The sequence below is a fragment of the Ruditapes philippinarum genome, unplaced genomic scaffold (assembly GCF_026571515.1).
Source record: "Ruditapes philippinarum isolate M1 unplaced genomic scaffold, ASM2657151v2 ctg2085_1_1_1_1, whole genome shotgun sequence".
NCBI lineage: Eukaryota > Metazoa > Mollusca > Bivalvia > Venerida > Veneridae > Ruditapes > Ruditapes philippinarum.
In genome coordinates this window covers 306,211-331,018 of record NW_026857461.1, presented here as the reverse complement: position 1 = coordinate 331,018, position 24,808 = coordinate 306,211, and the positions used below count along the sequence as shown (strand labels likewise).

The 24,808-nt window shown below is 33.3% G+C and overlaps 2 protein-coding genes across 2 annotated transcripts; both read right to left on the bottom strand.

Moving 5' to 3' along the window:
* Positions 1–826: 826 nt before the first annotated feature.
* LOC132749821 (zinc finger CCHC domain-containing protein 2-like) lies at positions 827–24,808 on the bottom strand. Its single transcript, XM_060739723.1, has 9 exons — positions 24,197–24,808; positions 16,216–16,387; positions 15,389–15,459; positions 10,029–10,100; positions 4,338–4,401; positions 3,348–3,563; positions 2,878–2,967; positions 1,623–1,695; positions 827–938 (listed from the first exon to the last, which is right to left on the bottom strand). The coding sequence occupies exons 1-9, from the start codon at positions 24,683–24,685 to the stop codon at positions 827–829; spliced, it is 1,359 nt and encodes a 452-aa protein (XP_060595706.1). The 5' UTR covers positions 24,686–24,808.
* LOC132749834 (uncharacterized) lies at positions 20,583–22,380 on the bottom strand. Its single transcript, XM_060739742.1, has 3 exons — positions 22,087–22,380; positions 21,251–21,532; positions 20,583–21,019 (listed from the first exon to the last, which is right to left on the bottom strand). The coding sequence occupies exons 2-3, from the start codon at positions 21,507–21,509 to the stop codon at positions 20,805–20,807; spliced, it is 474 nt and encodes a 157-aa protein (XP_060595725.1). The 5' UTR covers positions 21,510–21,532; positions 22,087–22,380; the 3' UTR covers positions 20,583–20,804.

Below are 24,808 nucleotides of genomic sequence, written 5' to 3'. Positions count from 1 at the left end.
AAATGAAACCAAATGTCCAAAATGTAGTCATAAACTCATAAACAACATAATAAAACTTTTTTCTAAATCCACTTTAAAAATTTTTACAAGTGAGATACCATTGGGGAATGAAATATCAACTTTTTCATTTAAGAATAACTTGGTTTTAGCATTACCGCCGAGTTTTTGTCCAGCACTACTGCTCTTATTGCACCTAATATCATGTTTTGGCACATCCATCTTGCTATAGGTCTTCATTCCTCCTAGACTGGACCTGCAATTACCTTAAATATTTTACCTCAAAAGAAACAAGATTACTATGTCAGCAACAAATAAGATAAATTTCTGTGCCAGCACTTATCTATAAGAATGAAACAGACATACTTGCTGATAACTTACTTTCATATAAATCAGGAATGAGACAAATCTTAAAATAGAAAGAAGACAAGAAAGTGGCCCAATTAGGCTTCAAACTTCCATCATATTCAAGCTAAACTATGACTAAACTAAAATTTACCTTTTAATTCATCACTTAAAACAATCTATTGCCATTTGTTTGGTAAAAAACATACACTATACATTAAATGTTCCATGATCAATGAAAGATTTACCTGTTCCAATGTGTAGCAAGGAACTTCTTCAAGCATGGTTTTTGCTAGGTTATTAAACTTCAGTAAATTTGTAACACTGCATTTCCTCTTGAATTTGAGCCTTTTGGCCCATAGCCTCTGTGCTTTCCAGCCTGGAACCGTCTTGTCTGTCTGAATTATGTAGACTGGTGCCCCCTTCAGAAATAAGAAGTCTGGTACCCTCATTGCTATTTGCTTGCCGACTATTTTCATCTCTATCATGTAAGAAGGGGAACCAGGCCACACTGTTTGCCTGGAGATTCCATGGAGGAAAACAGGAGAGTGGCAAGGGAGTAATAAGTGGAGATTTTGTTTTGGCCGAGCATGGGACTGAAATGAGAAAACAAAACATGAATGAATGAAAAAATCTGACATCTTTGAACTTATCCTTGAAATATAAAATAACATTGTAAAGAATGTTTCGTTTTTTGGGTTTTTTATTGGTTTAACATCACACCAATGAAGAATAGATTACATAGCAACTTTCCAGCTTTACTGGTGGGGAACACCTAGGGTGCCCCGCTTTACATTATTTCAGGCACAAGCGGGGACCCGAGTAGAACGACTGACATTCCTGAAGTTAGCCTGGATAGCTTCCTCACATGAAGAATCTGAAGACACTAGTGGGGCTCAAACCTACAGTAGTTAGAGACAATTGGTTTATGTTCCCTTTAACCATAGAGCCGATTTTTGAACAAAAATTATTAGTTAAAAAGGGGCATAACTATAAAATATAGTTTTCAGAATTAAAGCCCCTTATCTAACAACTGCACCTTTTCATAAGCAAGCAAGTAGTTGATACTTTTGTTAATGTTTGAATAATGGAATTCATATGACCACGACAACGACTATGCAGTGATCATAATAATTTGACTTTTTCTTTGAAACAGTTGAGCTAAATTAGTAAGTATTGACACAAAAGTCCAAGGACACTCATTCAGCAATTTTTCATAAGTATATTAATTAAATGCACATACAAACAAGAAAGAATATCAGTAAAAAAATGTAACTAACCTGAGAGCAGCAGCAGCCTGGTAAGCTATTTCATGATGAGATGGACTATTGGGAGATAGATTACACATGTCCCCTGAAAAAATATAGTAAAACTCTCTTTATGAATACAATATACAATGTACTACACATGTCACCTAAAAAATTATAGTAAAACTCTTTCTTTGAATACAGTATAACTTAAAATAATAATTCAATAGACAACATAAGCTTTTTTCTGGCAATATGACTAAAAACGTAAGAATGTGCAAAATCATTTTGTTAAAACACTCACAATGACTTGTTCGATTACTCTTCAACTTTAAAATAAAATTTTATGTCTAGCATAACATTTTAATCAAATATCTGCCTCTGACAACTTGATTCATCCTTACATAGAAATTCTATCCGTAAGAAACTTATTGTTTCTTTCCACCACAGGAGGATAAACATTATAAAGTGAAGTTAATAATTCAAAATTCTGTTTAATTTCTACACAAAAGATCAGCTTTTCTGCAAGTACTTAATAGATGTATTATTATCTTAATAACAATTTTAAAATTGAAACCTTATGTTAATATAATGACCAATCAGATATACTTTTATCAAATGGTTTACGAGGGTTTTTTTTGTACAAGCTTTTACCCGTATTAAATCATAAGATATGAACCTGCTCTGTTTTGTATTTTTAAAGAGTTTAATTTTTACCCTTAGACTGATAGCGGCTACAGAATGTACCCATGCCACTAGTGCAGATCAAGATCAGCTGGCATATTCCTGCTGTCTGATCATTGTATTTATGGCTATTCAGTCAGTACATATATTGAAATTTTCCCTAAAAATGATGAATGGTTTTGTCCAAATCAAAAGATGGACAAGTCCATTCAGCTAGAAAAGTGGTAATACGAGAATAACATTATCAACAATATCTAAATCCTTGAGCTAAGCATCCAACACAAACAGTACAGATCCTGGTCAGACTGAACATGTCTACAAGCTGGTATAACAGTGGTATTATAGAGGCATAGTTATAGATAAAATTCAGATAGTAAAAGATTCACTATCAGTATTTAACCTTCAACCTATTGAATATATTAAATTGGACTTGTCAAACTGTTCATCATCAATTTTAGAGATTTAAAAGTTAATAAGCCAACAGTATATATAGCTTAAGGCCTGACTGCACTGATGAACAGGATCGCCAGGCTTTATACAGGTCACAATGGTATATAATATATTTTTGGTTCCAGCAGGGTAATGGTTAAAGCAAGAGTCTTACCATTAATAGGTGACTGTGAGAGATATGGGGTGTATACATTTTGAGAAGGTGGCTGACCAACATATGTCTGGTCTATCACAGCATCTTCATCTGAAACAACAATAATCAAATCCTCGTTGAATAACCGTATAAAGTATTTTGTTTTGTTTGTCAAACACAACACTTTAAACTGACCCCATTGTCAGAGGTTTTGACACAAAGGGACTGGAAATATTTTTTTTAGATTTGTGAACTATTTGATGTAGTCATGGACAAATAACTGTGTGAAAACTAGTGACATCATATTTTCAAATACTGTTTAAAAAGTACCTAAAAAGTACCTAACTTCACTGTACAATTTATTGAATAAAAGAGTGAAATTCCGATAAATTTCTTTTTGGCAATTTTAACAAAAAAGTACCTTACTTCTCTGGTCAATCATGAAAATCTAACAAATTTTTTTTTTGGCATTTTCAACAAAAAAGTCTTACCTCCTGAGTTTGGTAATCGCTGTACAACAGGTACATTGGCTAATACAGGTGGGCGGGGACTAGTACATGCATCGGTCATCTCTACTGGCCTTTGCATCGCATTCTCGAAGAACAACGTAAAGAAGTTACTCTGTCGTATGTGCTCGGGTAAGTTGGATAGTGACGATACATACTGGCTAAGTACTTCCTGGTTCTCGATTCTATGGTTCTGCGTACCTGTGATTCAAAGAAATTTATTTCTCACCATATACCACAAATTTGTGATGTTGACAGGTTCAAACGAAATCATATAAAATCATGCAAGGCCAGCTACATCAATGCAAAAAAGTCAACATGATTTAACAATTGTAAATGCTTATAATGTTTGTTTGAAATTATATATTTTATTCATGTTGCTCAGATTTAATGTATTTCTATTGAAATTTCTATTCATCTAAAATAAATGCTATTTTTGCACATCTGAATACAATCTCTCTACTGTGAAATAACAGATACATTAAACTGTGAAATTATCAATATGTAATTAAAAGTGCTTAATATTTTAGTATTCTATTTAAAGACATGAATTACTTAACACAAGTCTAATAATATAATACATGTGTCAAAGAAATCTGTAATTTCAGACACCAGTTCAAATTGCTATATTTATTATAACAAGACCTGTCAGCAGGACAGGGTGCTAGACAGTTCTCAGAGCTTTATAGCAAAACAAGAGCCAGGACAATGTAGAATTTTTCGGGATCAAAAAGTGCAATAATTCTGTCAAAATCAAAGTTAGGGCTACAGGCCTTCGAATGTGACCTCCTATTATGCTCTCATATAAGTGTGTGAAGTTTCAACTAATTCCCTTCAGTAGTTTTAGAGATAGCAACATGCACACAAAAAGTTCACCAAAAAGGTGTAACCCCGACATTGACACTTGGGCGAGTACAATACTTCTCATTATTCTTCAAATAGTCAGGCTAAAGATGTTATAACAGCTTAACTTACCTTTAAGTATTGGTAGCTTTATAGTTTCTTCATGAGACAGTCTATCTTCAAATGTACTTATCAACTGAAATATTTAAGTATGTCAGTCAGTCAGTAAGTCAGTAACAACTTTATTAAATGAGGCAACACTGCTTGGCTAGCCAAGTCTTCCCTATGAGCCTAACAGAACGGCATTAAAGAAACATGATATTCGAATGTCATGTAGTGAAAATAATTTTCACAAAGTATCAGCTGAAGTGAGTAATAAAAGCCCTGATACTTCTGTTTATTCACATGTTTAACTGTTATACATATCTAAAGCTATTTTCCATCATTTTTTTTCCCATTTCTGCATCATATGCTGGAAACATGTGACTTTTACCTCAATTAAGGAAGTTCAATCTACAGTATTCTAGGTACATATTGTGCAACAGTATATAAATAGTTATTACACATGCAAAATAAATCATGTATTTCCCCTTTTTGCTTTGATTATTTACCAGTACATAATTATGTATATGCTTAATTGCAATGCATAAATTCGAATGTTTCAGTTTTAAATGATATTATTTTCAAAGGGACACCACTCCACTTTTTTTGAAATGACTGGGACTGGAAATAATTTTCCGAAATATTTGCACCATTAGATATAGGTCTGAACAGTGTGTAGGTGTGCAAATTTCAAATCATTATTCATTCCCCTCAACCTGTTTTTTTTCCCCCAGAATAATCATTCCTATAGTACAAAATGACCTGAAAATGAAAAGTGTTGCAACGCTTTTCACTCAAATCATGCCAAGAATTGAACTAATAAACGATTTTCAATTTCTGTTTTTGCAACTAACTGCTCAAAGTATAGACATTTTGTATCCCATAGTCTGATGGTGCAAGCATAATTAATAACTTTTTAGTTCACCTTAGCATTTTAAGTGCTCACAGTGTTCAATCTAGAGCGCGCCATTGACCCCCTGAAAAGGCCGCCGGCGCAAAACAAAATCAACTGTGGGCCCGATGGGCGCACTCATAGAAAATGCCCTAAATGACATTAGAATGCTTTCTTAAACCTAATTAAGTACATAAAAGAAGTTTCTTGTGAATAATATTAATAAATACTGAATTCAATACTGAAGTTTGTATTGAAAAACAAGAGCATGTTGGTAAGATAGTTTACCGCACTCGGTAACCCATTTAAAACCTTTATCGCTACGCTCTCTCGGTCCGCGTCTGTAAATACTATGTAGACCTGTTCGTACCGTAACTATTACTTACTTTTGAGTCACAGTTTTTATAAGCAAAACAAATCGTCACAGATAATCCAATACGTGCGTGTAGTTATAGTTTTTTCACGGATATAGTTTTTTCACGGTCAAAACAAATAAATATGTAATAACTTTCCAAAGGAAAAAAAAATATATATGTATGTGAAAATGCGAGTTAATTATAGAGAAGTGTGCATAAATTAATACGAACACGCCTTCATCCAATTAAAAATGTCTTAAAGATGGAGCAATCAAACACGATTGGCTAGGGAGTGTCTGACAATTAAGTAAATTAACTTTGATTGGTCTTTGGCTGGTCGGCGCTAAAACATTGTGCATATCATTAATCAATACAGACATCTTAAGCGTGACGTAAGAACTGCTGCCCTGACAAAAGATCAAAGGTACCGGTATGTCAATATACATTGTCTTAGCACCTGTTGACACTTTGTTTTTCGCTTGGATATATTGAGAAGAGTAAATGTTTTTAGCGACTATTGTAAGTTTATATTCTTCATAAACAAAGCTAATTTCAAAGATTGATTTTCCTTTATATATCGGGCGCTGATTAAAAAACTGAACATTATTGTCAAATATCCCTGGTAACAATAAAATAAGATTCATATTTTTCTTTGAACATTATGTCATCGCGTTTCTTTACCAATCAGTTCTTAAATTTGAGCCTGTATCAACGCTAATGTCATTTTTTTAGTTGAGTTGTTTTTGAATTTTGCAACCGTTTTTGGTCTAAATATGGTACGTGAACAAGTAACTTAAAAGATACAATAGCTTTTTTGAATTTGATGTTCATTTTAAGTGTGGGCCCCCTTTTTTCTAAAATGACCCCCTTTTGAAAAGTTTATGGGCCCGAAGGGCCCCCTGGGAATTTGTTCTAGATTGAACACTGGCTCAGAGATGAACTTTCATGATGGCAGTGTGTCTTGTTTGTCATCATATTCCTTAACTACCTGATGCATTTTGAACAAAATTTACTAGAATGTGTTTTTCATATGAAATAAAAAATACTAAAGGAATTATAACAGAAGCTTGCCAAGCTTGATAAATAAGAGATTTGCATCAATTTTAATTACGATCACAAAAAGCAAGAGAGACAAAATCATTATCTACCTCAAGTTAAAGAGGTATTCAGCATATTATGAAGAGAAGATTTCCATGACCTTTGCCTTAATCAACTAACATATGAAATTATTTATTTCATTGAAATATTTTTAATTCTTTACAATATGAAAATCACACTGAAAACACATCATTCATGCTCACTAGGTCATGATTTTTTTAACTAGAACTGCCACTCTCATGGCGTGAATACCCCCGCATACCACTTTGTCAGAATCAACAGTGGCCATTTAGAGCTCAAGGACAACCTCCCTGCCAAATCTGAGGTTACTAAGCCAGTGCATTGCTATGTTATGTATTCTACATGCTTCAAATGTGAAAATGTCAAAATCAATACATTGCGGACAGGACATTCTTTAGCAATTGAGAAGAAAAGCTTTTTTTTTTGTCAAAGTCCCTGTGACCTTGACCTTTGACCCAGTGACCTCAAAATCAATAGGGGTCACCTTATAGTCATGATCAACATCCATGCCAAATATGAAGACTGTGGGTCAAAGGAATCTTAAGTTAATGGGTGGACAAACTTTTTGAAGTCAAAGTCCCTATGACCTTGACCTTTGATCTAGTGACCTCAAAATCAAAAGGGGTCATCTACTAATCATGATCAACATCCATGCCAAATATGAAGACTGTAGGTCAAAGGAATCTAAAGTTATTGGGCAGACAAACTTTTTGAAGTCAAAGTCCCTGTGACCTTGACCTTTGACCTGGTGACCTCAAAATCAATAGGGGTCATCTACTAATCATGACTAACCTCCATTCCAAATATGAAGACTGTGGGTCAAAGGAATCTTAAGTTATTGGGCAGACAAGCTTTTTTGAAGTCAAGGCCCCTGTGACCTTGACCTTTGACCTGGTGACCTCAAAATCAATAGGGGTCATCTACAAATCATGACTAACCTCACTGCCAAATATGAAGACTATGGGTCAAAGGAATCTTAAGTTATTGGGCGGACAAGCTTTTTGAAGTCAAGGCCCCTGTGACCTTGACCTTTGACCTGGTGACCTCAAAATCAAAAGGGGTCATCTACTATCCATGGCTTTTTGAAGTCAAGGCCCCTGTGACCTTGACCTTTGACCTGGTGACCTCAAAATCAATAGGGGTCATCTACTAATCATGACTAATCTCCATGCCAAATATGACGACTGTAGGTCAAAGGAATCTTAAGTTATTGGGCGGATAAGCTTTTTGAAGTCAAGGCCCCTGTGACCTTGACCTTTGACCTAGTGACCTCAAAATCAATAGGGGTCATCTACTAATCATGACTAACCTCCATGCCAAATATGAAGACTAAGGGTCAAAGGAATCTTAAGTTATTGGGCGGACAAGCTTTTTTGAAGTCAAGGCCCCTGTGACCTTGACCTTTGACCTGGTGACCTCAAAATCAATAGGGGTCATCTACAAATCATGACTAACCTCACTGCCAAATATGAAGACTATGGGTCAAAGGAATCTTAAGTTATTGGGCGGACAAGCTTTTTGAAGTCAAGGCCCCTGTGACCTTGACCTTTGACCTGGTGACCTCAAAATCAATAGGGGTCATCTACTATCCATGGCTTTTTGAAGTCAAGGCCCCTGTGACCTTGACCTTTGACCTGGTGACCTCAAAATCAATAGGGGTCATCTACTAATCATGACTAATCTCCATGCCAAATATGACGACTGTAGGTCAAAGGAAACTTAAGTTATTGGGCGGACAAGCTTTTTGAAGTCAAGGCCCCTGTGACCTTGACCTTTGACCTAGTGACCTCAAAATCAATAGGGGTCATCTACTAATCATGACTAACCTCCATGCCAAATATGAAGACTAAGGGTCAAAGGAATCTTAAGTTATTGGGCGGACAAGAAAAAACCGACAGCCGGACGGACGGACGGACAAGCTGATTCCAGTATACCCCCCTTACAACTTTGTTGTGCGGGGGTATAATTAGGAAATCCCATTAAAGCTTATTACAATTCAGCACGGAGAAGTCTATGCTACATCTAGATATATATCTCTCTACCAAAATAAACAAAAAACAATCATGACATAGTGATAATGTATGGCATAACAAATCATGTCTTAACATTATTACCTCAGCAAACTGCAGATTTAAGCAATGGAAAAACCTCATAAATAAGAACAACAGTGTGCAACTGAGCACAGATACCAGATTTATTCTATTAAACACACCACATTCATTTTAAGAAAAATTCTTGATAATACTTTTTCTTTTCCTATTAATGTTACAGGAAAACAAAGATGCTGTGTCCCTCGCTGAACTGTTTCAGGTACAATATTATAATTTGTAATAACCTACAATATTTTTTTTATCATTTCTTTTTTTTTTAGACATTGAAAAGTTGGTTTCATAACATTTCGTAGGTAAGACGTTCATTCTTCAAGAGACAATATTTTATACTGTATGCTAGTATGTGCCAACTTCTCTACTATTATAGGTAATGATGGAAAACCAACATTTTTTTTTCAACGATTTTTATCAATTTCTTTTTTTAATATTAGTTAACATTTTACGCCTAGCAGCTCCGGTAATATACTCAAACAACCATTTATAAAGGGCCATATAACCTGTCAAAACTCTTTATAACGAATATTATAATACAGCAAGTTTGTAACGTCACTTCTCATTGGATAATTGTAATGTTGATATGGTTTTATATACAAGATTGCTGTTTTTGAAATTTTTGAAGATTTTTTTTTCCTCTACAAAAGGAAGTTTGCTGTATTATAAATTCATAATAAAAATTCTTGACAGGTTATATGACTGTACATAAACTGTTGTTCGCGATATAACCCTTTATACAGAAAACTCACTATCAAGGAGTCCTTATTATAAGTATTATAATGAACTTTCTGTATCCAACAAAAATATGCAACAAATGATGTGTACAAATTTTAAACCCATTAAATCTACACTTAAAAATTGCTAATTGAAATAAAAGTTTTGATAAATGAAGATTAAACTGTCATACATATTTAATGGAGTCTTAATTGCTAACATCTGTTCAGTAATGAGTAAGTATAATGTATGTTTATTTAGGTAGTGTTCCATATATCTAATTTGAAATTCAGTGCAAGTTAAGCATTTTGAAGTCTAAAATCTCACAATTACATAATTTTCCATTTAGTTTCTGCAGAAGGTAAATCTACAAAGAAAGAGAATTTCCTGATCCTGTGAATTATCAACTCCCTTGGTACCAAACAATCGCATGACAACTGAAATATCATCTATTCTAACAACAAGATTTCCATATTTTCCACATTCATCACATCATGAATGTTTAAAACAGTAAATTTCGTCAAATCTCATTTACCTTTCTATGAAACTCCACTAATTCCTGATATGTTTTGAACACATTCTTCTTCTCACCATTTGACCAAGTAACCTGAAAATAAAGAAGACACCTACATTTACATGTATATGCTTTTTTCCTGCTTTTTATGAATGCCATCAAACCCATTTAAATAAGAGATTACTCAAATGAAAGAGGGTTATGGTCATCATAAGTGACAGGTTAGAAGACAGGGTATGTGATCACTATAGATAAGTGAGAAAAGTGAGGACTGTGAATAATATAGATCAGTGTAAATAGAAAGGGCTTTGACCACCATAAGTGAGAGGTCAGTGATAAAAGAGATATGTGATTATCATAAATGAGGGGTTAGTGAGAAAAATTAGGTCTGAGATCACCATAAGTGAGGGGTAAGTGAGAAAAATGTGGTCTATGATCACCATAAAAAAGATTTGTTTTGTTTTATGGTGCACGGACACAGTAAAGGTTATATGGTGCTGACACAGGAAAGATGACTTTAGCTAACCTCTGGAGTTACAAACTTAAAGCAACATCAGGGATAAAAACCTCATTTGCTGCAGCTAAGAGATGCATTGACTGCAAGTTATTTGAACCCATTTCGTCCCCTCTTAAGTCTAACAATCACGCAGGGATAAGTGGTGGGTCTCATCCAATTAAAAGCAACCCCTCAGCCACAAGGGGCCCATAAATAAGAGGTCAATGAGAAAAGTGAGGTGTGTGATCACCATAAATAAGAGGGAAGGTATGTGATCATCATAAATGATAGGTCAGTGACAGAATCACCATAAATAAGAGGGTAATAAGAAAAGGAAGGTATGTGATCATCATAAATGAAAGGTCAGTGACAAAATCACCAGAAATAAGTGGTCAGTGAGAAAAAATGAGGTATGTGAACACTATCAATGACAGGTCAATGATGAAATCACACAATAGGTGCATCCTTATCAACAAAAATGAGATCAATTATCACAACTTTACAGTTTATGATCATTTTAAATGTTTGGTCAAAGATCACTGACAAGTTGTATGTTAGCAACACACATGGTCATGTGAACACTTTTTTTTATGAATATATAAACATAAGTGGCAAAAAAATATATATGATGAGTAATCACTATCATATGAAATTGAACTTTAGTAGAAAATATCATAACATATAATCTTACCCTTGAAACAAATAACTCATAAATCATCTGTTTATAAAATATATGTATTTAGGACACTTAAGGCAATGAGTAACTTTGTTGAAATGATATCAGAACCATATGAAACAAATCACTTGATATATACCAACATTAATGAAAACAAAATGATATCTTCACTTATGCAAATATAAACAACACAAAGTCCACAAAATGGAGCAGTACCAAGTAAAAGTGATAAAGGGCCAAAACTAAAGCATGCATGGATAGGGTGGATTCTGATGATTTTTGGTGAGCCTCTATTCATTATCTATATATATATTCATGCCAAGTTCAATTAGAATCGGATAGAAGCCTTCAAGGACAGACTAAAAAGACCATCTCAATATCCCACTTCTAATTTTATTGGCAGGGGATAATAATGACTTGCCAATGGTACCAATCAATAATCGATGAACTTTAAAAGAAATCAATAATTTTTATGTAATGAATTAAATGTCTAGTACTTCTGAAAAATCACCCAAAACTAATACAGAAGCAGGTGTCCATGTCTTACACTATGATGTTGTTACATAAAGGGCATAGCAGTGATGACAAAAATGATTAGCAAAAAATCATGCAATACAATACACTTCATACTAAATTGTATGAACAGAACATGTATTTTACTGAAATTGTTTTTTTTAAACTGGTATGAAAGATAATTATAGACAAGTTTTTAAAAATAATTATCGATATAGTGTCAATATTTGTCATATGATATCAATACATTATGGATATTTGTCATCTATTATTGATATATCGTTGATAATGCTTTGCACTGAATCAATGCTTTTGACTTTATAACAAAATGTAAAATACCAATATTAAAATAAGTGTGTCATTATCAATTTTGCTTTAATTTTCACTTTTCTTTTAATTACTCTCTAGAGAGGAAAAAAACAATTCAGCAATAATTAAATTAAAGTTAAAACTAACATGCTACAATGTATCATGAATGTCATTAATCATTTAAACAATTTAGGTAAAGTTAGTACAAATGTACATGTATCTGGTACATTACTGAATGAAATACTGTCAAAGTGTTACTTCTTTCTGTATTCTCTCCCTTATTTTTTTTATTATTTACTCAAGTGGGTTGTTGTTGTTTTTTTATTCTAACATAAATGAAACAATTCTAATTTAAGTAAGGTCTTGACATCAAAGTTATTTCTTGAAATAATAAACATTTCATTCAATCATCCCGAAACAGGAAGTGCTTGAGATAAACAAAAACACAAATATACAAACAACAGTTTCTGTAACAAATTAACAAATATATCTCCTTGGTGTGGAAAAAATACTTGCCTTTCATTAGTTTAATGGTTGGACTTTAAAGGTTACTTTCACATGGGTGAAAGTTAAAAATATCTGGAAACCTGAAAATCCTGAATTCAGTATTATTTCAGTTGGTTTTATATAGAAAAAGAGAGCTTTCATGAGTAGAAACTTCGGGCAAAATGCCTGAAAACTTGTACCTATGCAAAGTTCCATAAAATCACAAATGTTTTCCCCTACATTCCCTACCCTCCTGGAAGGGTTAGTCCCCTTACCAGCTTTCTTATATCACAATGTTAGCAACAGTAACCATGGAGACCCATTTCATCCTGTAAATACTGGCCAGTGCTATATTCCTTTATGGTAATTTTCTTTGTTTAAATCAAAGATCACATTAACTTTAATAGGATTTAAGGAATTGGGAAGGAAAATGAGATATTTCCTCTATCATACATATAAATAAAATGTTTCAATCTAACTAGATTCCATGTGACAGCTTTGGTAATTCAGATATATGGCTGTGTCAATTTCCCATTTCATGCCATACATATTGTGGGTTTTTTTTTATTCTCCTAGAATATTAGGTTACAGTATTTAACCAGCAACTCCTAGCTGTCTTAAGCTGTCAGAATACCAATCAATAAGAATTAAATAAAAGCTCTTATATCTCTTAAAATACAACTACACAAATACAAAACCAACATGTATTAACCTATTTTGGCATCAATACTTAGATAAGGTAGCAAAAAGATAAAAGATGAATTCCAATGTACTTTTTAACTTTTTTAATTAAGTGTTAAAAACCTATGACTGATGAAAATTTGTTCTTAATAAGATAATTATTTCATGCATTAGTGTGACCTTGAACTAATGATGGTCAACTTCTGTTCATGATCAACCTTCACACCTAATTTAAGGACTGTAGGCTAAGGTATACTATAGTTATTGGTCATAAATGCTTTAAATATACAAGGCCTTGACCACTAACCTCAAAAGGAAGAACTTGACCTCAAAATCATAACCAACCTCCACACCAAATCTTAGTACTGTAGAGAAGTGTTCTCTCATTACTGGTCGGATTAGTTCTTAGAGCATGGCGACCTTGGCCTTTGACCCACTAACCTTAAAATCAACTTTGGTCACCTAGTCATGACCCACATCCACACTTGATCTCAAAATTGCAGACCAAGCTTGAATGTTTTTTATTATTGGTAGGGAAATTCTTCAATGTCAAAGTGTCATCTACTAGTCATAACAATCTTACAAATGATAGTAATCAAAAGCTTTTCTAGTTACTATTCAGCCAAGGCACCAGTGACCTTCACCTTTCACCCACTGACCTCAAAATCAGTAGTTTTTCTTGTAGTCATGACCAACCTTCACACCAAATTTAAGGACTGTAGGTCAAAGCATTTTCTTGGCAAGCTTTTCTTGTTATTGGTTGGGCAAGCAAAAAGCAATCTTTGACCTTCTGACCTAAAAATCAATTAGGGTCATGCACTGGTCATTACCAACCTCCATATCTACTTAGGCACATTAGGACAATAGCTCAATTGGTCAATGGCCATTTAGAACAAAAGCTCAAGAGAATAGTTTTCAAGATGAGGTCACTAGTCAAAGTTGTTTTTTTCATCATTTGTACTAAAAAAGTGTTATTTTGATATCCAAATCTCAAGGGGTTTGGGCTTGTAAACCACTTCCACATCCCATCTCTGGATATCCATATGATATATCTAAAGTACTTTTGATAAACAATGGACTATATTCTTTCCTGCCAAATGAAGCAGAGGGTTTTTGACCAGTGGGCAATTGTCCTTGAGTCCATTGTACAAGTGGTCTGTTGTCCTTGTGGGCTTTTGTTCCAGTCTGCTATTCTGTACCAGTGGGCTAATGTATATTCCCTAAGTTAAACAGTCACAGTCTTTCACCTCTTGTTTGAACACTGCATTAGTCAACATGAATAGGCAATTTAATAATAAGTTATTTTTAGCCACTTCAATCATGAATCAGGTTTACTATTTCACTGTGACACCAAAAATTATATACTATGTATGTTTCATAACAGTATATACTTTAATGTAGAGTTTGCATACATAAAGGACAACAAAATGTACTCCTAGAAAAAATCAATGTTTTAACAAGTTAATAATTTATTATTTCAAATTATTACATTCTCAATCATTATGCAGGTTAATGGCTGTAATTATTTTCAACACTTCAGATAACATCAAAACATTTTTTTCATTTATTAATTTTTTCCTACCATACTGTTAGTTACCTAATACCAATTCAAACTTTCAATGCTTTCTTTTTAAATATATACTCAGAATATATATATATATATATATATAAAACCCTGTTCACCCTAGTGACAACTAAGACTAAGTGTGTCACCCATTTTTATTCAAAATTGGTACATCTTCGAGTATATATTTAAAAAGAAACAAAGCATTGAAAGTTTGAATTGGTATTAAATAACTAAAAGTATGGTAGGAAAAAATTAATAAAGGTGACACACTGTCTAAATTGTCACTAGGGTGAACAGGGTTTTTTATTCAAAATTGGTACATCTGAGTGAAAACTGTTCACTGCTCAATCTTAATATTTTGATGACATGTCTTTCAAACAAGGTATGGGTTAAGGAAGTCAATACCAGAAAAAAAAAACATTAAAATAAGAAAATAAATCAAACAACAGTCAGATCACAAAGTTGAGAACTGAGGCTAGGAATTATATTTGAACAAGTTTCTCAAGTTTTCTTTGAAATTTAAAAGAAACTTGTAGCAACCTACGTTGTATTTTAATTTATAATATGAAATTCAGTCAACATTTTTTTATTTTTCTGAGATACAGGTAGGGAACAACGAATGAATGAACATCAATGAATATATGAAGTTGTACCTGAATAGTATACTCTATAGTTTCTTGTTCTCTCTGTTTGACACCTTTCATGTCTATCTTGCAAACATATACTGAAACAAAAATCAAATATATACATTAGAAAACAAGATATGATTCTGATAAGTTGTATAACTGTCAAATAAGTGTCATACTATTAATAATTAAAGTTGCCGTGAAATTTCCTAAATTGGAATACTTGTCTCCAGTTTCAATAGAACTAAATAAAGCTTTCAAGTATTTACAGATGTGTTGAAGAACACTGAAGTGTTACAGAATAAGAACTCTAGCTCATAGAAATAAGATAATATGATCAAGGTTAAAGAAGAAATGACAAAAACAATATTCGCTTTTACTTTACTATAATCAATGAAACAACAACCATGTGAGAAAGTAACAACTTAACAATCAGACAAGTTTCTGACTTTTGTCAAACAAATAAATAATATTGTTGAGTTTCATATGTAAAATTCCAGATTTCCAGGTGAAAGTTCTCAGGTGCCCTCAATTGCAATTTCTCAAGCACAAGCTGACAATAAAGAAGAACCACAAACCAAACCACCTGTAAGCTTACTGGACAGCTTCCTCACACAAAAGAATCCATGGTCCCTTGTAGGACTTGAACCCACAGCACTGAGTGGACTTCCTTAAACTTTCATTATAATTGACAATTACCTGAATGCATTTGAATTGAAATTAATGAATACTTTTAAAAAAGGGGATATTTAACCAAAGGAGAAAAAACATACTTTTTGCTGAGTAGAATTAGACTTTATTTTGGCCCTCAAAATGACTGAGCATTCAAACGAAAACGAGATTAGAATATTTACCTTTTTCTTGTGTTGCTGGATTGTGACTATACTGTGAGGTTAATGGTACTACTGGACTAGGTATTAAACGCATTTGAGGTACATGAGGAGAACACATAGGTGACAGTCTCTGGTCACATGATCGCAAGTCACATGACTCTGATAATATCAATAGCTCAGGCTCTGGTACATTCTGAAATAACAAACACACGCAAAAAACTCAGTGTTTTTATAACTATTTTGTACCATATTCTATGTAAATTGACTACAATTACATATTCTATGTCAATTGACTACAATTACCATGACAATTTTAACTATGGTGTGATTTTTGTGTGACCTTCATGACAAAACCTGCCTCTTAAATTACTTCTCAATATGAGCTGAATGACTTTATCTGCAGTTATGGACCTATGATCTGTACCTTCGGCTATGTAAGTCTGTATTTATATGGGAAAAAAAATGGAAAAATTCAGAAAAAAAGAGGACATAGTTCAGAACCTAATCACACATGACAGGAAATCAAATAACATCTCTTGATAATTCTACAGGTCTCAGTTCCATATTGAAATACAATAATGTCTATAACTCATGCAGATTTAATTTCTTCTGTTTATCTTAAAGCCATAAACTGGAACACTAACTATTGGATTGTTAATTGGAAGTTTAATAAAGAAGGCTTAAAATGCTCTTCACTGTGTCAATTTAACTAGGTTGATCTAGTTTTCTATCTTTGTAATATCTTTCCTCATTATAATTACAACACTTAATTTCTGTTTTGTAATAAAACAAGGACCATGCTTTCATGTCAATCACTGTCACTAGCACTTCACTATCAGTATCACTTATTGTTGTTGTTTTCACCTGGATTTTAGAGAGACTTTCAAAGAATTAAGTCATTATTGTTTAGGTTTCATTATCAACAGAAAGTTCTTTTTTATTTCAATAACACAGTGGAGTCTTTACTACACTGAACTCTAAATTTATTTTTTTAAGTGATATTTTCTTATAATATCAAAAACAGAAGTTGTATCTACTGCAGATTTACCCAACATACAAAATGTTTTATTAACCACACAAATAATGCTTAATATAACTTTATTCTCAGTAGACAGTAAATGGATAGAGAGAGCTAATAAATCAAATACTGCATTCTCACTTCTTCGTATTTTTCTTTACCAAATATTGCCTATTGTCATGGCATGACAATCATTGTTCTGCAGGGTGTCCGTGTGACCCTTGAAATGACTTTTTGACCCTTCAAATTTCCAAAAGGCCTATTTTGACCCTTAGGATTTTAACTGGAGGGTCAAATTTTGTTAAACTTAAAATCATGGGGATCTAATCTTGTAGTTGGTAAAACTAAGTCAAAATGAACCTCAGGATTTCATGACTAGTCTTGAATGTGGCAAAAACAAGACGATGAGTTCCCCAATAACCTGCACATTTGTGACTTTCATATGTGCAAAAGAAAAATACTACCTTCGCACAAAAGTCTTGACCTTGACCCAAGATAAATAAGTTAGAATACCACACAAGAAATGATAACCAGAAGTAAAGTATGAAAAGGTATCAATCAATTAATGAAGGCAGAATGAACAAAAGTGTAAAAAAAATATATTTTTAGCACCAGTGACCTTGACCTCAGTAAATCCAAACACTAGTCCACCAAATGTTACAGGACCACCCAAGGTATATGGCTACCAAATATGACAAAAGTAGACTACTGTATGAAAATTATTATTACCATTGGTGACCTTGACCCCAGGAACCTAAAGCTCCAAACAAAGTTAGAGGACTGTCCAAGGTATGTGCCTTCTTAAATATTGAAGATACATTTAAATAAATGCAGGACATACTGTAGGAAAGCACAATGGAACATAACTATGTAAGTATTATGCAGTCACTGTATGTTCCCAGGTTGTTTTTTTCAGGAGGCATAACAATGTGTTTAATACAGTGAAAAGCTTTGATTTGTATTTTATCATTAGTCACATCAACAATGTCAAGGTCGTTTTCATGATATATTCACATTAACCTTCAGGTATGCATACATTAAGTTCAGCTCAACTGATATTGTATGTCATCAATTCAGCCTACTTTTCTTTTTAATCACTGTACCTTAACAATTATACAAACATATGTTTTTGATTGACAATCATTCTGATTTACAGACATTATGTGATGGCATGTAAACAGCAGACACTCTCTCACTCTCTCGCCCTGTCTCTATCTATTGGCAGGCATGTACAGCTATGCATCAAATGAGATTTTCTCAGAGTTTCTAACTTTCTACATTGTATAACAAACTAGCAGGTGGCAGTAACAAAGCCATCTTAGTCTTAAAAACATAGGCCTATGCAGTTTTTTTCTAGTTTGTTTTTTTAAAAAAGTTAAATATGTTACAATTCTTCAAATGGCTTTCTATTACAAAAAAATAAGTGACCAAAAAAGATTCAAAGTTTTCTCTAATTAACAATAGATATACAATGTATATTTACAATGTTTTTTAAACACTGGAAAATACTTGAGGAAAATTACACTCATCAGTCACCTTAAATTACTATTTATAAGAGGAAAAGGTGAAATAATATAGGTTGTAATTCTTTATATACACACTACATGTTCATTAACTTCATTTTTGTATTTCTCTTATTTAGTCATGAGAAAGCTTCTTTCCTTTGTAACGAAGCAAATATTTTCATTAATTATGATATTAATTATAAATAAAATTAATATATCTTTTTATTTTTTCACCTGTTAAAAGTAAAGTTTTTTGAAGTCGCTGAAGAAAATATTATTTTTTGGATAAGAAAACTGACTATTATATAAATAGCATTTACAATTACAGACACACATAAAGACATATATGGCAATACCCTTACAAAGTTGAAATGAAGCTTACATTTCTGCTGGAGATAAATATAAGTTTAGCAAAATTGGCTTTTTAAAATGTTTATACATGTAGGTCAACTTGTTATCTATTGATTGATACAAATACGAGTGTTTACTATTTATCTATCGAAAATCATGACAAGAAAAACAAATATACAATGTCCTATTTACTACCGGGGTACTCTTAAAAGACTAAAACTTTATTTTTAAAATATCTACAAGCCACACTGAAAAATTGCTAGCCCTTAAAAGACATACCCATCTTTTTTATGCTAAATTTACAGCTAAATATTCTAACCAATCATTTCTTAATTGACCCAAGGTCAAAGTTTAATTCAAGTAAAATCATGCAAATGAAAACTTCATAAACATTTAGTTGTTGTACCAGAGTGGAATAGGTTGCCAGACACTATTGTGCACAAAAGCTGTATTGCCTAAAAAGTTTTGGTAAATCATTTTTATTGGGTCATTCTGAACAATAATTGTTGGGTGTCTGACCTTGACAATGAGGGGGTTACAAAAGATCTCTGATCTCGCGACCATGTGCTGGATAAAGTAAAGAAGTCATTTACATGATAATTAAAACAACTTTTACAAAGATGTCTATTAACGATATCCCTTGGTTTACATGTCTCTAGATCAAAAACTCAACATCTTTGGTCAACCTACTTTACTACTAAATGACATGTCCACCATCTGGTCAATCCACTTAACTGATCTATTTGTTTACTTTTTAACTTTAATGATATATTCTTAAAGGGAGGAAAGCCATTATGGTATAAGTTAAACATTACAATTAATATGACTTAGTGATGAAATTTGTAATTTTCTTCTAATAGGTACTACTCCTCTGACATAATAAATAAAAAATTGTCCAAACATATTTATTATTTTATTTAGATAAGTCTGAAAAAGAACAATTAATTATATCCATTTCTTCCATATATTATACTTTAAAACAGGGTGTCCATTTGACCCTTGAAATGACTCTCTCACCCTTCAAATTTCCAAAAGGCCTGATTTGACCTTCAGGATTTTAACTGGAGGGTCAAAATTTGTTAAAATCATGGGGATTTGAACTTGTAGTTGGTAAAATTTAGTCAAAATGACCCTCAGGATTTCATGGATAGTGAACACCCTGTTTAAAAGATAAAACATTACATTTTGTAAAAAAAAACAGAGCATGCATAGAAACTGATGTAGATCTGATCAATGACTCATGAAAATTTTGGCCTGTCACCAGATTCAGACCCTACTGGGAGCCCTGTCCCTGGGCAATGATTTATGTAATTTTTGTAGAGATCCACAAGGTGATGCTACATGTCAAATATATAAGCTCAGTTTCTAAGAAGAAGATATTGAAATATTTCAATTTTAAAGTCTGAAACCATTCAAATAAATTTTGTACAGTAGAGGACCACATATTAAAGGACAGGGAATTCCCGGGGATTTTTTTTAAGCGCTATATTTTTTTAATTAGACGGGGGTGGGTGCGGGAGGAGGTCTTGACCCACATACCGCGTGTCGAAAATTTTTGCCATTTTAGGTGTCAAGATACTGCTGTGGGCTGTTTTAAAACAAATAATGAAAGCTTTTCACTTGATAAACATTTTCTTAATTTTTATTATTTACTTTTTCCATTTCCAACAATTCAAATAATATAAACACAAGTTCACAACATGTGATCAACATTTATATGTATGTGTGTATCCCATTTAAATGAGTATATATTTCAGTTGTTTTTTCTTCATTAACATCATTAAAAGTGGGCCTGTCTCATTCCATGCCTTGACTGCCTTCTCAAAGTTGAAAGATTCTAATGGGGGTCCTTGAAGGGAGACGGCAAGAAGATAGTTTAGAACTTTAACAGAGAGACAATTCCTGTTTTCAGTCTTAACTCTCTTCAGGCAGCTGAATCCTCGCTCACAATCTGAAATTAATAAATGAAAGTAATCATTTATGTTAACCTCATGTCTTTTATTTATATTGTTTGTTTGCTGTGAATTTTTGAAAATTTAAAACTTCCAGCCTGTTTAAACTTAACTAAGTAAAAAAATTTATATTTGAAATGTTGAAAAACTTCTAGCAAAGTGTTACACATCTGCAACTGTCATTGGAATTTCATTAATGTTCAAGAATGAATGAATTTAATAATAATTACCTGCAGTAGAGGTTGGGAGGAGGAGACCCACAGCAGCAATTCTGTAAAGAGCTGGATGACTGGTAGAAAGGTTGCCAGTAATCCAGGTCATGGTCTGGTCGGCTGACTGATCAATCCCCTCTAGACTGGCATGTACCTGGTGCCAATGGCTGTGGCACTGCTCCATATCTACACCAAAGTGCCTGGCCAGCTCCTGTATGTCCTGACAAACCAATGCTAAGGGGTAGGACAGTAGATTGCACTTCACAAAGCTGTCCATGAACTGGCTCAATTAAAGAGGGCCTGCAAAATTAATATTTTTTTCATTTTGGCGATTCAGTGAACAGAAACAGATTACAAGATATTTTTAATTAAAAAAGAAAATGACCAATTGGCTGTCACTAAGTGGGATTGTTGATGTAAAGTTTTTGTTGTTGTTTTCACTCAGTTGCAAGTTGATAATGAACAGTCGTAAATGTTTTCAATGTTAAAGTAGCCATCAACCAAATTTATTTCTGAATATCTATGCAGTTTAATCCAAGTAAAATACGATTATCATGTATATATTAAAAAGCAAAATGATCCTGAGACAGTTTCAACGACATTGCTCACAAAAAAAACTCTTAAAATTGATAGTGAACTAGGCTTCCCTTATTCATGTTAGACATATTATTTTTTGAAATCTTAATACTACAGTACTGCTTAGACGTAACGATCATAAGAAAGTGAAAGATGAAATTGAACATTACACTTATATCAAGACAATTAACCCATTCATCCCTAAATATCAAACTGTTATATCGCATGTCAATTAATGCCAATTATATTATCAAAACAATAAAAGTTATTACACCTACCTGAAACATGTAAATATCACACATGCCGCGGTTAAATTGCACCCATCTCAATACACGGTAATTGACAACACCTGAAAGTGCACCAACAGTCGTCTGCAGACATCGATGACAGGTGTCTGTGACGTCACACAGTCTAAAGGCAATCAGTGTATCGGGTTGTGTATACGCCTAGGGTAATTATCTACACAGGACATGTATATTGGCTTGTTTATTTGGCTAATTGGGGTTAACTTATAGACACAATAGAAAGGAATATCGGTGATTTTTTAAAGCGCTATGATAATTTTAAGCGCATCGGGATTTCTTGTTCTGCAATTTTATCGGTGCCGATGCGCTAAAAGCGCCTTGGGACTTCCCTGAAGGATCATTCCTCTAAAGTTCAGTCAAAATCCATCAAGTCTTAGTGGTTTGGGAGGAAATGTTGTTTAAAGAAATTATGGATAATGATCAACTAACACTGTGACTGCCATCACAAAAGATAACCTTTGAGCACCTTGCATTAGGTAAGCTAAAATAAGTTTTCTTGCGTTTTAATCTGAATAATGACTCAGGTAAATCAGCGCTACAAAGCAGATATGTTGAACGTTTTTTTACCCCCAAGCACCTCTACCATCAATTAAAAGCATGCCCGATAATACAAGAAACACTGTTAATACAAAAAAAAACAGAGATACCTTTAAAAGTTTAGGCATTAAAAAAAGAATTGATAATGATTCAACCTACTTTAGATACAACTCACTCCAGATTAGTGATGATTCGCCAACACTTCAAAATTATCATTTAAAACATCCTTTAAAAAATCAAAACCTAAGAAATGATAAGATTAAATGTTTGTTCTGGTATATTTGTTAAATTTATACAATGTTCTCAAATTGTCACACAAGTGTGACAAGTAGTTATGGGAATTTTATGCCATAAAAAATATTGGTGCTGAAAAATCTTTGAAGTGAAATCCTGTTGCATTGAACATCTTGAAAGTTTTCTTCACAATTTCTAATAAAAAATTACTATATAAATGTCACAGGGTGACGGGGTTCTCGGGGACGCTTATTTCGGCGTCCCGTCCCGGTACGCATGTTTATATAAATTACAGCTGGACGCAAATATTTCAGAGCAAGGATTCCGCGTATGCTTAATTTTGCCTGGGGACGTGCTTTTGGACTCCAACTTTTTCAGGCTTGGGAGTCCAGGGACTCAATGTTGTAAAGTCCTAGGAAGAACCCTGGGTGAGATATATTTGTAGTCTGACAGAACTCGCACTCAGGCACCCTTGGAAAACTGTACCGCAACTCTACTGACCTCACACTATCTCCCCTTATTAGTAAACAGTTCAATACTGTGACATACACTGTCATGAAATTCATCCTTAAATATGCAAGGGGAAAAGAAAACAATGTGAAATTGGAACTATAAACCATCACTGTCCCATGTTGGGTGCCAAATGTCATAGGGTTAGAAAAATGTTGAGCCTAACCAGGACATGAACCCGGCACCCTTGGATTAACATACCAAACCTTCTGAAAAGTATATTGACATTACTGGACATTGACATTCGGTCTGGCAAACTTAGATTAATCACTAGACCAAAATGGCAAATCAGTTTTTCCTGGACTGAATTGGTATCAAAATAAACACACTCTACATATTTTAAATTTCTATTTAGGTAACATTTGCACCTGGCAGAGCACCTCCATATAGCGTCAAACACTTTGAAAAAAACTAATAATTTCCCAACCCCAAGTAAATATTCGTTCATGTGCCGTACAATATTATATCCCAATTACTTTGTAACGGAAAATTTATTCAAGAAAATTATTGGTTTCGTACACATAATACTGATAATTACTGAGTTTATAATACTTTATTTTAATTTCAAATGTTATTTAAAAGATCATTAAAGTATAAGTTAAATGTAAATTCTTTAGATTGTTAACCGACACTGGGACCAGCTCAGGCATATTTTTTCCTGGTCTGAACAAATTTTTAGCGGTCAGGTCCTTCGGACCAGCACTTTATAATTAGTGAACAGTTCAATTCTGTGACATAACAAAAAATCCTCTGTTGTGTAAATGCTTATCTTCTATGTGACACAATGTAAAATGATGAATACCTTATTCATAATTCTTTCAGCTGCCTCACTTGCTTCCCTGTAATAATCAAACATTCTTGATTTCTGATGAAAAGTAAATGCCGGGTGATTCATTGCCATTGACAACACTAGGAGAATACTGTGAATAGTCAAAGCATCCATAGAATCAATCACAGTTAAGGCCTCACAAACATGTGTTTCCAACAATTTAAAAATTATATTGGAACAACTACGGTTTGATGAATGCATAAGTGCTAAATACACTGCCATTTTAGTTCTAAATACTCTGCCATTTGTTTCACTAAATTTTGACAGTTCATGACGATTGTTTGCTTTACCCTCAGATTCTCTCAATTGGTGAAAATCCTTCTTTGCTAAATCTTCAACATACGACCCTATGAATCTTAGTTCCATAGGGAGACACATTTGTAACATTCCGCACATATAATCTATCCTTTTGTGCGGACTTAAGTTTTTAAACCATCTACAAAGATCATCTTTGCACACCATTTTAAAAACTTGGGATGATAAAATCACTGACAATTTGGTTAAAACAGGTTAAAATTCATGTTTTGACCTCAAATAATTTTCCATTCAGAACTTTACAGGAACCGACTGAACATCCGGGTTCTA

Bases quoted from the DNA above. Each gene is read 5' to 3' on its own strand.
- LOC132749821 (XM_060739723.1), bottom strand. From the start codon at position 24,685: ATGGTGTGCAAAGATGATCTTTGTAGATGGTTTAAAAACTTAAGTCCG. The intron at 16,388-24,196 runs GTATTCATCATT...TTGTTATTTCAG, and splicing joins CTGAAAGAATTATGAATAAG to AATGTACCAGAGCCTGAGCT. The intron at 4,402-10,028 runs GTAAATGAGATT...TAAATATTTCAG, and splicing joins TAGTGGAGTTTCATAGAAAG to TTGATAAGTACATTTGAAGA.
- LOC132749834 (XM_060739742.1), bottom strand. From the start codon at position 21,509: ATGGACAGCTTTGTGAAGTGCAATCTACTGTCCTACCCCTTAGCATTG. The intron at 21,020-21,250 runs GTAATTATTATT...TATTAATTTCAG, and splicing joins CCTCCCAACCTCTACTGCAG to ATTGTGAGCGAGGATTCAGC.